The following is a 14,070-nucleotide window of genomic DNA, read 5'->3' on the forward strand; positions in this document are numbered from 1 at the left end:
TGACTTCAAAACAAGCCTTGTCAACAATTTCATTCTTCGTAGTTCCTGCTTTAGACTGCAGCTAGAACTTTTGTATCCCCTGAAATAAGAACGAGAACCATACCCATTAGAAAGTTCCATATGGACAGTCCGCTGAACCCTGCAATCAAACCTATGCTCAGTTTTTTTTGTCTTCTGATAACTTGAACATTCAACCTTCGGCCTTCCACAGAGATACTGCAGGATGATAAATCTTTAACAGATGATGGACCTCTGTCGCCACTCTGTCCTTCCTGCAGACTTAGCAGATATGTATATTTTATAGATTTAGTTATAACTACAGCTATCCCGAAACTAACATTTTTGGATTCATTGTGAATCAGGATGTATATCATCATATGGAAGGGACAACAGAGTTGAAGCACAGCTTAAAAAATAGAAACAATCTTCTGAGGAGTCAGAGGATGCACTTCCAATAGCTGTTCTTGGTCAGGCCAAATTTGTTGAACACTACACAGAGCTACAAGAGAAGTACAATGAGTTAGGCTTAAACCATAAAGCAACGGTGGAATGAACACTAGAGTTGAAGAAGGCAGTTAGTAGCAAAGGCTGGTAAAATGGGTCCTGGATCTGCTAACTCACTTTCTTTCTACTGAGCTCTAAGCATTAGAAAGAAGGAGAACGTAAGCCTCAAGATTGAATACCACTGGAGTTCTTGTTAGACTCAGAGACTCTGCTGAGGTAACACAAATTTTTCATTTTCTAATCGATAGACCATTGGTGTGTGAGTGAGTGACTAAGCGTGGCATTTTTTTTCAGAGTTTTGGGCTCCCACTATGAACTTATTCTGTTCCAGGAGAATATGTTCATAGTGAAGACACAAGTTAAATGATTTCACACGAGAAGTTAAAGGAAAAAATATGGAAAAGCTAAAGGAGACACAAGTTGGAAGTGATAACAATCAAACATAATCTAAAACAAAACACATTGCCAGGATCTGCATTACTTTTACTATGAACATATTCGGTTGCAGGAAAAGTTCAATGAAGTAGAAGAAGAAAACGAAAAGCTAAAGAGGAGACAGAATCAAACAGAATCTAAAGCAAAACCCATTGCAGAATCCGCATTTACAGTCACAGCATCAGAGGAACTAGGCTATTGAGGAAGGGAAAAATATACCAAAGTGAATGACTTATTGCAGAAGTTTAGAACCTGTTGAGTTCGCTAGAATCTTAAAACCCTCCCTCGTGAAACAGCTAGAAGGTTGCCTTCTTTGTCGAACCGCAATCCCACCTTCGGCATCTGTTGTACTCAGAAGATCGACGCTGTCCATATGCCAAAACTTGATCAGCCCGTCTTGACTAGGATGGGTTTTTTTGAAGACTGAAACTGAACCACGCCTCCCAGTTTATTAGTCAGCCCACTATAAATTCTCTTGACTATTCCTTTCTTTTCTGTGATCTGCATGAGGGGTGAGTCTCTCAGTTTACTGGTTCCACAACAAAACAACCTGCCAAAGAAAATGCATAATAGTTATAGTGAAGTTTGTTGAAAGAGTTTGAAGTAGGAAATCTTATAAATCGCAACTATAACCTGTTCCCATCAGCATTGTAGAGCAATGTTGTACATCAGCCACTTGGACATTTCTAGTTTTCTTTTGAACACTTTGTATCATATAATACCACGCCCTTATGTTTCCATTGGTATCAGTTGAACGAATGAACTGAAATCAAGAGAAGAATATTAATTTTGACTCATCCAAGAAGCACTAAACTATGAGTACAATTCTACATACCTTAAAAAATTTCTCTTTCATGTAGACAATTGAATATACATTATACAGGAGCTTCATGACCATGAAAAGTGTAATAAACCCAACCCTCAAGATCCCCATACCTGTTTTACACCAAATAGTTAAACAACTGACAAGTTAACATTAGGATAACCAAAACAACTTTAGGTTCGTGTCTCACCTTGATTAGTTTGTCATCTCCACAACTAACTATACTTGGTTGTTTTTGTGGGGATGCGAAAAAGCTATGTTAGTTACAGAACCTATATGAGCTTCAATCTACAGGAAATGATTGTATAAGTTATATGGAATAAAAATGTCAATTTTTTATGGAAAAGATGATCGTTTAAGGATCAAGCGAGCCACCTCAAGATGCCGGAGAAAGTCATGGTTATATAAAGGGAAAGATGATCCTCTAACTCATCTATTTTTGCAACTTTACCCTCCACCTTCAACAAATGCAAATTAATACTATGAAGTCTAAAATAATATTTATTGTAACCCTTTTTCGCCCTTCTTTTGCTACCATCAATTTTGTAAAATATTGACATATATTATGTTAAATCAAAGCTCTCTTGACGAAGTGTTCAACTCTACCTTCACAATTTTAAATATCTAATATATGTGAACGTAAAAACGTCTACAATATACGTATAAGGGTCATATTGCGTATTATTTTAGACTTCAAAAGATTAATCTGCATTTGTTGGAGATGGAGGGTAAAGTTGCAAAACATAGATGAGTTAGAAACATTTTTTTTGCACAAACCCCTTATATAAATGAATCAAACTCTTATTAAATGAAACCCCTACAAAAATATATTTAAAATGAGAGAGAAGACATGAAGTACTACTAATTAAAAACACACATAGCATAAAGGATTACCAATGAATCTGCCATCCAGACTCCATAGAACACAAGTAATAGATGTTGTTATTTCTTCAGTCAATAGCAAAAATCCACTTAGTTGAAAGCAGAGATTAAGGGCAAAAATAACAAGTCATAAATAGATGTTGTTATTTCTTCAGTCACACCTTGTATATCTCCTTCTAGAAGACTCTGATCTCTTTAGGTGAAACGCACCGTCTTGGACCATCACGTGCACTCATGTGACATAAGACTTGAGACTTGAGACCCTCTGCTTCCAATAGAGGCTTCTTCTTAAGTTTCTTTCAAGTTGGCTCACACTCAATAAATCTCCACCTTGAGACAATCCTTGAAAGACTCTTTATGACTTGTGAGATGTCCATAAGAGAGGGAAAGATGAACCTTAAGCTTTGGTGAAAGTTTAGACATCTCCCATGGCATGAATGACTTCGAAGCCACTTCTTTAAGGACAGAAAAGTCTCACAATGTGACTACAATGCTTGCAGAATCGACTGATGGAATATAGATAAACAAAAGATCAAATGACCAAATTATGTTAAGAGAAACTAAGCTCAGGATTTTGTAAGTTGTGAAGTTTACACACCAAGAAGTAATGCTTAGAATTCTTCCTAAATTTTGTAAAATCCTTTCTGAATTCTATTTTTTTACGAGAAATTTTTGACGAAAATTGTTTTAGCGAGAAAATATTGTCTGAAATTTTTGGTGATGAATTTATGTATTATTTGAATGTTATTTTTGTCCAAAAAACTTTTGAGTGCTATTTTTGTCCAAAAAACTTGAAATGTTGCTATTTGTGGGAATTTCCTATAAACTAACAATCTTTTGTTTTTCTTTCTTTTCTTGCAGTCACTAAAAATAATAATTTAATTCTCTTCAGTTAAAACCCAAAAAACAAAAAAAAAACTAGAAAAGCTTTTCTCCTATATGTAATCGTTTTCTTGAAAATGTATTGTGATCCATGTAAAATTATTTAATTCTTTCAACATAATACATATTTTGTTTGATATGTTCTCTCAAAAATTAATCATATTTTTTCTTATGTGTTTAGGAATAAAATTGTGAAATGAAATTTACTTTTCTGATTTTATAATTGGCCTATTATACGAGAAGCAACACAAAGTGGCAGCAAAGTCATCATTTAGTATTGGAGGTCGGGTTTTGATCCCTTTCAAAAATCGCCTCCTTTCTAGAAATGTTCAAGCCTTGCTACGTACTAAAAATATTCAAAACTGACTTAGAAGGTAAAAAAGAATAGACTATTTTTTATACTTATTTTTTTTTATTTATTGATTTATATCTTTAAATTGTACGTGACATTGTTCAAGCCTTACTATGTTCTAGAAACTGACCACGTGGTTTTGCAGAGTTAGAAGGTAAAAAAGAATAGTCTATTTTTTATACTTAATTTTTTTATTTATTGGTTTATATATTTAAATTGTAGGTGACATTGAAGAATACTTTAATGATAGAATTGAAGGTATTACATCGATAGCAAGTAGTTGTGGAGTATGAGAAGAAGTTGTTTAGATTTTTTTCACTACTTTTTGTATTTCTGTTTTAAATTAGAAACTTTGATGAAACTCTGTTTTGTATAATCGTTTAAATTATTAATGTTTGAGTGGATTTGGGTTTACAAATTTGTTAGAAACTTGGATGAAAATAGAGAATTAAAATATAATTAAGGATAACAAATAAAGTTGTTTATACAAAATATAAATACATGATTATATGTAAAATTCATAATATTAGTATATATGATACTAGTAAATACATATGACACTGAATATAATTTAAATATATCTATATATAGAAACAGAAAATAAATACAATTGAAAATATATCTCTATATAATTCGGATACCCACATGTAGTTCTGGAACACATGTGTTTTTCTGAGTTTTATCCACAAGTCCCAAAACTTTCGGAATTTTTGAATTTGAGTTTTTTATGGGCGGGCTCAATTTAGGTTCGGACTGGGCGGTTTTCTTTTATCCACGGCAACATTTCAGGACAGTATTATATCTCAACTATTCGATGAGTTTAGTTTGGTTCGGTTCGGTTCTTTTCACTTCAGTTCCAGTTCAGTTGTTTCGGTTCCGTAAATTTGTCCGGGCCTTCCTATGATTATTGAACCAGCTTTAATCCAATTTGCAACTATCAGGAGTAATGGAGTATTATTGATCAGAAAGGGGCCAATTTGTTTTCATTACTACTTTCCCCAATATTGTTGAAGCTTGTTGTGCTTATCGTTCATCTCATATGTTGGATAATTGAAATAAATAGCTCATCTGCTCTTGTTATTAGAAATTATACTAGATTTTCTAGTAAATTACAGTATAATCCATGAACATGTTCTTTATAATTGACTCGAATCTGATCCCCACGGGCTGAAAAATTGTCAAGACAAGTGATGAATCAATAGCTCTGACCATGGCTACCATTTGTATTAAAGATACGAGGTTCATCTGTTCACATATCTAATGATACTAGATAATAGGCCACTAGCTTTTGATTTTTGATTAGACACATAGACGACAAGGATTCTATCAAAGCTACAACAGGAGTAATATGAAACCGTTTCAAAATCTCATGCAAACCATTATGAATTTGTGCTTTTACCCAGCCTTGGATGAACTTTGTTGGAAGTTCTTTCTAAAAAATGCAGATAAACTAGCCGTAGCAGCACGGCCGTTCTCTACACACAGGAAATAATCGTCCACTGAAACAAAAAGGCAAGAATTCAGAATTATAGATGATGCAGTGATTGAGAGAAACAAGTTCTTTAAAACATGTCTTACACAAATGAAATGTATGAGCATAATACACCATAGTGAATTCTATTCAAGAAAGGAAAGTTGATCAGTACCTGACATTACTCCATGTGTAATTGATGTGATGATCCCATGCTCTACTGGCTCGCCTTCCGCTACTGATGACCCTTCCGGAAGAACAGAGAGAGTTGTATTTGGAAAGACTAAATAAGCAAAGGCCGTCATTTTCTGTCCATTGCAGTTTCAAGTAAGTATAACCAACACGCAAAAGAAAATATAACAATGGACAACAAGGCTTTTAAATAACCTTTTCTTCAAGCTTGTTTGGATCGAGTACGAGATATCCATTCTCAGCCAGGCAACAGCATATAGCAACTGAAAAAACAAAAAGCTGATGAAACAGTAAGAAGTAACACACAAAGTCAATTAGAGAAGAGTGTAAATGTACCAGCCAGATGCTTCATAGGGATTCCTGCATCGACAAGCGCTGCACATGCTGCATTTATCGCACATGGTAGAAGCTAAACAGAATTGAATCAAGGAAAAAGCAGCAAAAACTGTCTTCTAAAGTAATGCACCAATTATTCCACTAAAACATATTCACACTCCCAGCTCATGGGACTACAAACTTTCACTGCTAAAAACTCTAAAAATACTAAAACCAAGATTGCTTATACTGGATTATATGTGTTTGACACAGTATCAGTAAATGTTTACCAAAAGGCAAGGATCATAAAAAGGATACAGAACCATCATCATGCACAACCTACACAGGAATCAAAGAATGAAAAGTTCAGATACAACTCAAGTTGATAAATCGATATATACAACAATGAAATAGCTACTCACCTGAATTATCACTGAGGTGGTGGTATTTGGATTAACAGTCAAAACACAAATACTCTGTATCGTCCTTTTCAATATCATCTCATACTCCTTTTCAACTTTTCCTATCATTATGCAAAGTAAAAGTCAGTCAGAATCTAAAAACCAAGAATCACCTCTACCGCATACTCAAGCAACAAAACAACATCCAGACATGATTAAACTAAATGCATTTACGAACCAATCTGCCCGGATTTAGGCTTCCATATGACTTCAAAACAAGCCTTCTCAGCATTTTCGTTCTTTTTCGTTCCTGCTTTAGGTCCATAAACCGCAGCTAGAACTTTTGTATCCCCTGAAAATATAAACAAGAAGCATACCCATTAGAAAGTGCTGATATATGTAATCAAACAAACAAAAAACATGGAGATTAAAACAAGTACCTTGTGACCAACTAGCAGAGCCATGAGGACGATGAAGGATATTACGGGAACAAGCAAGAGGTCTCAGCTGATTTGGTGTTCTTCCATCTTCTCTATCAATCTCCATTGCTACAATACTTCTTCACACAAAAGGGTTTCACAAAGTAAGCATCTTTTGTCACAAAATCAAATTCTCAGATTCTATAACTGTGAATTGTTACCACTGAAAACAAAATTTGAACTGCTTCTAGCTCAACAGTAGGTGTATTTTAATGGTTCTGACCAACATCCGAGTAGTTTTTTTGTTAATTGAGACAAAAAAATCGTTCTTTCAATTCTACAATACTCGTTATCTAGCACATAAAAGACGATGTATGAACAAAAGGACACACGAATCAACACAGAGCTAGACTAAGAACCTAATTTTGAGGAAGCTAGAAGCAGAGACGATTCCGTATCAAACAAGAAGACTAACGAAAGAGAGAATACACAGCTACGGAACTGAAAGCTGGAAGAACAACTGAAACCACCAGAGGAGAGAAACTCGAAGAATTAGGGTTTATTTGTTTCAAAACCCTCAATTTCAAATCAATTAGAGTATACCGAAAACAAACCGGTTAATCCGGTTATTCAAACATTGGTTTAACTTTAACCAGTAAACTCAATTGAGGAAAGATACTTAATACGGTGTTTGAACATAATCAATCTTCCGGAGAAGAATTTGTGTATAACTGACGGAAAAAATCCGACGCATCGACGATATCAAATTTTGATCTGAGATTCAAATTCCGGTGATAACGCGAAGAGGAAGATGGATGATGAATTGTTGGAATTGCAGCGTCAGTTCGAGTTCGCTCAACAGGTGAAGTCAAGCGTGAGATTGTCGGATCGAAATGTTGTCGAATTGGTTCAGAAGCTTCAGGAGCTTGGCGTTATTGACTTCGATCTGCTTCATACCGTCACCGGAAAAGAATACATCACTCAGGTACTGATTCTATTTCGTTTCCGGTGTGAATTTAGACTCCAGAAGAATCATCACTGGGTTTCGCATAGAATTCTGGTATCATGATGTGAGTAATGTGTTAATGGAGTGAAAAATTGCTAACTCTTCTTGTTGCATGAGGAATTTAATCGGAAAAAATGAAGTTAAGTTGTTTGATCTTGATTTGTTTCAGGAGCAATTGAGGAATGAAATTACTCGTGAGATCAGTAAATTGGGACGTGTCTCTGTTATTGATCTGGCAGATACGATTGGGGTTGATTTGTATCATGTGGAGAAGCAAGCACAAGATGTGGTGTTGAATGATCCAGGGTTAATGTTAGTTCAGGGAGAAATAATATCACAAAGTTATTGGGATTCGATTGCAGAAGAAATTAATGAGAGGCTTCAAGAGTGTAGCCAAATTGCTGTGGCTGAACTTGCTGGTCAGTTACAGGTTGGCTCTGAGTTGGTGCAATCGGTTTTAGAGCCTCGACTTGGAACTTTGGTAATTGTGCTTCTCCTCTTGAGCTTTCCAGATTGTGTTTAAGTGAATGTGAACTTTTATATTTATGGATTTTTTTTTCAATCTTTTTTAGGTGAAAGCTAGGCTAGAAGGTGGACAGTTATATACACCTGCTTATGTAGAACGTGTGACCGCTATGGTTCGAGGTGCTTCCAGGGGTATATTTGTTCCTTCCAATTTGTCGGCATTGTGGGCACCATTGCAACAGTTGGTACAAGAAACGAATGGAGCCAGTGGAGTTGCTGTTGAGAATTCATTTTTCCAGTCTATATTTAACCGACTGTTGAAGGAAGAGGAGATGCTTGGATCACTACGTGCTGGAACCCATTGGACTCCTAGTGTATGTCATAAAATTCTTATCTTTTGGGTTTCTGCCACGAATGGATTTACCACTCTATTAATTTACGACAGTCTTCAAAATTTCATGAGTGCACTCTTGTCTATGCTTGATGTTTCCCATGTTTACCATTCATTAGAGTAACTTGTTTGATTTTGGTGGCAGGCTTTTGCAACTGCTCAAAAGGAATGCGTAGACTCTTCTTTTTCACAGGTTTGGTCATCATTTTATCTGAAATGTCTTTAGTCCGTTTATTTATCAGTTGGTTGTGGAAAAGACCTATATTTTGAACTTTATCAGACTGCAGTTTTAGCATGTTCTTTAAATTAATCTTTCTTTAAGAAATGGTGGATCAACGGATTTATGGTTGTTCTGTTTTCCTGCAGAATTCCTACATCTCCTATGAGAGCATGCAGAAGCTTGGGATTTCTCAAGCTGTGCAGTTCTTACAGGTATTGTATCATGTTAATTTAGCGTCATTTATCTGTAGTTTGTGAAATCTAAGTTATGGAATAATAGCCAGAATGTGTGTTATGTTGGCTCTTTCACTTTCTTCTCATTATAAGTTGTGTTTTGTGACATGTATAGTCTAGATACCCAGATGGCACACCTTTAGCTGCTGTATTTATTCATTCCTCAATGATTGAGATGCTGGATTCTGCAACTGAGGATGCTATTGAACAAAACAGTTGGTGAGATTAAATTTCTCGTACTCTTTCTCCCTCCGTCTATGGTGTTTGTTTTCTTTCATGTTATGCTGCCTATAATACTAGATTCGTTGTTACTGAAACACTTGATACTGTGTTCAGGATCGATTCCCTCTCTGTATTACCTTCATCGTTCACGTCACAGGATGCAAACAAGATGTTGCTTCTTTGTCCCTCTGTCCAATCAGCTCTCAAGGTGGGATTTTGATCAAATTTGATAACTAGTCAACACTCTTTTGCAATAAATTTCTGAAATATTTTGCCTTTCAGGCTGAGAAAGCACTTATCTTGGGCGAATCCTATGTCCTAAGCAGTGGCTTTATCAAGGTAAAAATATGAAATGGAGGGTATTATTAGTAGCTTGCTTGCGAGCTGTTGTCTTTCCCACTTGGTTTTCTCCATCTGAACTATGCCTTAGTTTGACCTACTTATGTTTAGGGAATATATGATCAAATTGAGAAAGAGGCAGATGCTTTTAGCATCCAAGCTTCTACTGCTACTTTGATACATCCTTCAAGCAAGTCGTCAGAGTCGACAGAAAGCATACCTGCCAATACAGATAAAGGGTCAAAGAAGAAAAAAGGAAAGTCTGCAAGCACGAAGGCAGCTACCGTTGAAACTGTTCCAGATGATGAAGAGGATGCCCGTCCAAAATCTAAGAGAAACCAGAAGAAAGGAAGGGATTCATCTTCATCACAGAAGTTGGATTCAAAAGCAGGAGGCAAGAAAGAGTCAGTTAAGGCGCAAGAAAGTAATAACATTATTCCGCCAGACGAATGGGTGATGAAAAAGATCGTCGACTCTGTACCTGAATTTGAAGATGATGGTACATCTGAGAACTTTTTCCTATGTATGTTTAAAATAAGTATGTAGCTATGAATTTTGAGCCCATGTGACATAAACTACGGGGTTTCTTATAGGTACGGAGAACCCAGATTCGATTCTTAAGCATTTAGCTGATCATATGAAACCGATGCTCATTAATTCACTGAAGGAGAGAAGAAAGAAAATCTTCACAGAAAATGCAGATAGAATGAGGCGCTTGATTGATGATCTGCAGAAAAAGCTTGATGAGGTTGACACCAACTGCTTCAACTATAGTTGTATCTTTCGCTTGACTACCAATGTCTTTCCACTGTTTACCACTAGCACCATCACATAGTATTTTGTGACCTTATTTTTCTTGGATTTCCTTTTGGCAGTCTTTCCTAAATATGCAGCTGTACGAAAAAGCGCTAGACCTTTTCGAAGATGACCAATCAACTGCAGTAAGTACTTTCAGTCATTTTGCACGCCATGTTTACTACTCAAAGAAGCTAGTGTTTAACACTTTCTTTTCTTCTTGTCCTAGGTTGTTTTACATAGGCATCTGCTGAGAACAACAGCAGCTACAATTGCTGATACACTTCTTCATGGCTTGGTACGTCAAAAATTAAGTGGAGTTTCTAAGGCCATCTTCATATTGATTTAACTAATCATGCTTCGATTTTCAATACAGGACATCCACAACAAAATGAAGAATGGTACTGAAGTTGAAGAATCCAAAACGCAAGATCTAGTGTTGCTTGATTCTTCTGAGAGAACAGCCCTTGTAATGCAACTTTGATTCTAACTTAGTACTTTATTGTTGCACTTTTTTAATATTTAATTGTGATTAGTTCTAGGCAATAATTGACTCTCCCATGTTTCCTTTCTTCTGGGGCAGGCTAAGAATCTCAACGGTTCACTTTCAAAAAAGGCTCTTGCACTAGTTGAGGCATTGGAAGGAAAGGTTAGATTTTCGTTAATCCATAGAGTTTTTTTCTTTCCGTACAGTTGTTACTGCCTGGCATGTTAAAAAGTAGTTAGCTGTTTCTTTTTTGTTCTTCCATCTCGATTCCTCTTCTCCTGTGGCTGACCATGTTGATATACAGCCAAAATATGGGTATGCACATAGCCATATATAGCTTTTTTTTTTTTGGCAAAAGCCATATATAGCTATGGAGTCAGAATAAATAACCCTCTTAAAGGGTGGTGTGGTTTCACTTTGGTTGTACTTGTGAATATATAATATACTAACTGCCATTGGTGGGATTATTTTTGTTTCAGCGTGTAGACACTTTCATGGTCACCTTCAGAGACCTGGCAGAAGAAAGGTATTATAATTCGTATTTTTTTGAGGAATCTCTTAAGCAAGTCTACTTTTCTTTCACCGGGTTTGAACTGAATGTTAACTGTATTTGTGCAGTGGGTTAGTCTTGAAGAAGCTTGACAAAAAACTGGAAAGGACACTCCTACATTCATATCGTAAGGTATGTACCACACCATGTCGGTGTTTCTATAACGTTATGATCTCTCATCACTGCTTTTTATCCCTTCAATGATGATGTTATCTATGCTTGCAGGATTTGATATCTCAAGTTTCCACCGAATCAGACCCTATTGCACTTCTCGCTAAAGTTGTCTCCCTCCTTTTTATTAAGGTACATACATATCCACGTTCGTGTAACTATATTCTGTGCTCAAAATTCAGATTAATTTATGGTTGGAAAATTGTCGACAGATTCACAATAAAGCTTTACAAGCCCCTGGTAGAGCCATTGCTGCGGCTATTTCACACTTGAAGGTATAACATAACAACTTAGGAGATTCACAATAACCGTATCATCTTTTCTCTCGAGCATTCCTATTTTTTCGGGTGTCTGGTCACTCTGTATTATATCTTAGTTTTCTTTTTCTGTGGCTAACACGTCTATTTTAAACCATGTAGGAAAAACTTGATGAATCTGCGTACAAGACTCTGACAGATTACCAAACAGCAACTGTAACTCTTCTTGCTCTAATGTCAGCTTCATCCGGCGAGGTTCATATCCTTCTCTTATTTTGTGGGCTACAAATGTTCATTTGAAATGAAACCAATTAAATCTGTAGTGAATGATATCTTAAAACTATTCCATCAACATGAACAGGAACATGATTGCTCCGCAGACAGAATCTTGACCAAACGGGAACTTCTCGAGAGCCAGATGCCATTGCTTAGAACCCTCGTCCTTGGTGACTCGCAGCCACAACAATCCTAATCCAACAAAGTCAGGTCGGAAAGTTTCTTTAGTGTTCTGCTGACAAGACTGAGGTCCCTTCACTTAAAAACTTATTAGGACTAGGAGAAATGACACTTCAAAACTTTTATATTCAAAAGATTCGTATGGTTGGCTCGTAACTATCAATGGATCAAAACACTCTTTTATTACGATTACTTATATTGATACAACGAGATTGGTGATTACAAGAAAAAGAAGAAAGGAAAGTCGCACCATTTATTTCACACTATCACATATTACTGTCTTAAGCTTTCCAACTTCAGAGTTCCTCTTAACCAGAGATATCAACGGACTTGACCTCCGGCTTACTCTCCTGAACTTTCGGCACCGTAACCGACAACACCCCATTCTCCATACTCGCCTTTACTTCCTCCACCTTTGCATTCTCTGGCAACCGAAACCTCCTCATGAACTTCCCACTTGACCGCTCCACACGGTGCCATGTGTCACTCTTCTCTTCATTCTCACTGCTCCTCTCACCGCTTATCTGAAGTATGTTACCATCTTCAACCTCCACCTTCACCTCTTCCTTCTTAAGCCCAGGCACGTCCGCCTTGAACACATGCGCTTCAGGTGTCTCCCTCCAGTCCACTTTAGCGTTTGTGAACGCTGCCACGTCCTTGGCAGGTGCGTTTGTCAACCCGGGCGTCAAGAATCCTTCGAACGGATCCCATACGTCTAGTGAAAATGGGTCGAACACGTTTGTTCTTCGGCCTCCAAAAAAGCTCGGAACTAGAGACATCGTTTCGCTTACTCTGTTTGCTCTGTTTTGTTTTGTTTTGCTAGAACTCTCTTCGAATGCAAACACTTATGTGCGTTGGCGTATTTATAGGGAGAAATGATGGTAGAGAAGAGGATAAGAGATAGAAAGCTCTGCAAGTTTCTTGAAATTTCAGGTTTCTTCTTTCCGTTTCTTTATAACGTGTCTTTCAAGAGTGTCGCTACCAGATTTCTCAGGTGGCTTCAAGAAGCTTCTATGTTGATGGTTGAGACGACATGCAGTTCATTAGGTGGGGTAGTGAACGCCATGCCGTTTCATTTTACCATGGACTTCGTTAATGGGCCTTAATACACCATGCAATTAATCACGTGTTGTATAATGAACACTTATCTTTTGTTGATAAATTCAATCTTAATCATGCATCAGCAACTATTCTTCATTATCTAAATTTTGATTGTTGGTGTTGGTCCCTGTAAGACTAGAGTTCTCTTCTCACAAACAAATTATTAAGTTATAGCAATGAAAAGTTACACTCTTTATTGAATTTTAACCAAGAAGTCGAAGATGACACGGGATTTTTAGTGGTTTGATGAACAAGTTATTAATAACAATTAATCTAAGATTTTTGTGTGAAAAGTTGCAAATCCCTTTCTCGATTGAAGATCTAGAAACGGCGGGAAAGAAGCAATGAAAGCAAGTGGAAACTGGAAATTTGAAGAAAATCGAAGGAAAGTTGAATGAGGTGGGTTGCTTTGGATTTGAAACTAATATTAATTTTTGGGAAGAAGAAGAGTCGGATTAATATCCGATTAAGATAGAGAAAATAAAATAAAAAAATTACATTAGTATAGTTTTTTAAAGAGCAAACTCTTTTTTTGTGATAAATATAAAGACAAAAAATTCGTATGGGAAAATTGAGAATAAATAAAGCGCAACCTAAAATAAATAAATGATAATAGAAATTTATAACTATATACATTAATGCGGATACATGACATTCATGATCAGAAGAATCAAACTATTACGTACAAAGAGAGAGAAAAA

General features: G+C 36.4%; 3 protein-coding genes and 3 long non-coding RNA genes across 15 annotated transcripts; 2 read left to right on the plus strand and 4 right to left on the minus strand.

Annotated features, from left to right (window-relative positions):
* Positions 1–1,003: 1,003 nt before the first annotated feature.
* On the minus strand, positions 1,004–1,310 carry AT3G07345. Its single transcript, NR_141317.1, has one exon. It is a non-coding gene; the product is annotated as an other RNA (long non-coding RNA).
* A 3,634-nt stretch (positions 1,311–4,944) lies between these two features.
* On the minus strand, positions 4,945–7,237 carry AT3G46210 (Ribosomal protein S5 domain 2-like superfamily protein; the record flags this gene model as incomplete). Of its 7 annotated transcripts, none has more annotated exons than NM_001084781.2 (9): positions 4,945–5,377; positions 5,525–5,657; positions 5,737–5,804; positions 5,878–5,950; positions 6,175–6,195; positions 6,279–6,379; positions 6,496–6,609; positions 6,698–6,813; positions 7,179–7,230. In NM_001084781.2, the coding sequence occupies 8 exons, from the start codon at positions 6,801–6,803 to the stop codon at positions 5,274–5,276; spliced, it is 720 nt and encodes a 239-aa protein (NP_001078250.1). In that variant the 3' UTR covers positions 4,945–5,273. The 7 variants fall into 7 exon arrangements, with proteins under 7 accessions (NP_001078250.1, NP_001190019.1, NP_001030817.1 ...); NM_001203090.1 differs by having other exon boundaries at positions 5,000–5,377; positions 6,898–7,237; NM_001035740.3 differs by having other exon boundaries at positions 5,025–5,377; positions 6,698–6,816; positions 7,166–7,206.
* Positions 7,238–7,361: 124 nt separating this feature from the next.
* AT3G46220 (E3 UFM1-protein ligase-like protein) lies at positions 7,362–12,491 on the plus strand (the record flags this gene model as incomplete). 4 transcript variants are annotated; one of them, NM_001203091.1, is made up of 20 exons in its annotated part: positions 7,362–7,661; positions 7,852–8,163; positions 8,255–8,521; positions 8,684–8,731; positions 8,905–8,970; positions 9,107–9,210; positions 9,328–9,421; positions 9,496–9,552; positions 9,664–10,075; positions 10,146–10,300; positions 10,428–10,493; positions 10,577–10,645; positions 10,724–10,816; positions 10,931–10,996; positions 11,314–11,360; positions 11,453–11,516; positions 11,610–11,687; positions 11,768–11,830; positions 11,975–12,067; positions 12,174–12,396. In NM_001203091.1, exons 1-20 carry the CDS (start codon positions 7,488–7,490, stop codon positions 12,282–12,284), a joined length of 2,439 nt encoding a protein of 812 aa, NP_001190020.1. In that variant the 5' UTR covers positions 7,362–7,487. The 4 variants fall into 4 exon arrangements, with proteins under 4 accessions (NP_001190020.1, NP_001190021.1, NP_566883.4 ...); NM_114491.7 differs by having other exon boundaries at positions 7,373–7,661; positions 9,664–10,051; positions 12,174–12,491; NM_001203092.1 differs by lacking the exon at positions 8,684–8,731 and having other exon boundaries at positions 9,664–10,051.
* Positions 7,639–7,862, minus strand: AT3G07355. The gene has a single exon (NR_141318.1). It is a non-coding gene; the product is annotated as an other RNA (long non-coding RNA).
* HSP17.4 (heat shock protein 17.4) lies at positions 12,432–13,181 on the minus strand. Its single transcript, NM_114492.4, has one exon — positions 12,432–13,155. The coding sequence runs from the start codon at positions 13,045–13,047 to the stop codon at positions 12,577–12,579; it is 471 nt and encodes a 156-aa protein (NP_190209.1). The 5' UTR covers positions 13,048–13,155; the 3' UTR covers positions 12,432–12,576.
* Positions 12,649–13,101, plus strand: AT3G07365. Its single transcript, NR_141319.1, has one exon. It is a non-coding gene; the product is annotated as an other RNA (long non-coding RNA).
* Positions 13,182–14,070: the final 889 nt, after the last annotated feature.

Source organism: Arabidopsis thaliana, chromosome 3 (assembly GCF_000001735.4).
Source record: "Arabidopsis thaliana chromosome 3, partial sequence".
Lineage (NCBI taxonomy): Eukaryota > Viridiplantae > Streptophyta > Magnoliopsida > Brassicales > Brassicaceae > Arabidopsis > Arabidopsis thaliana.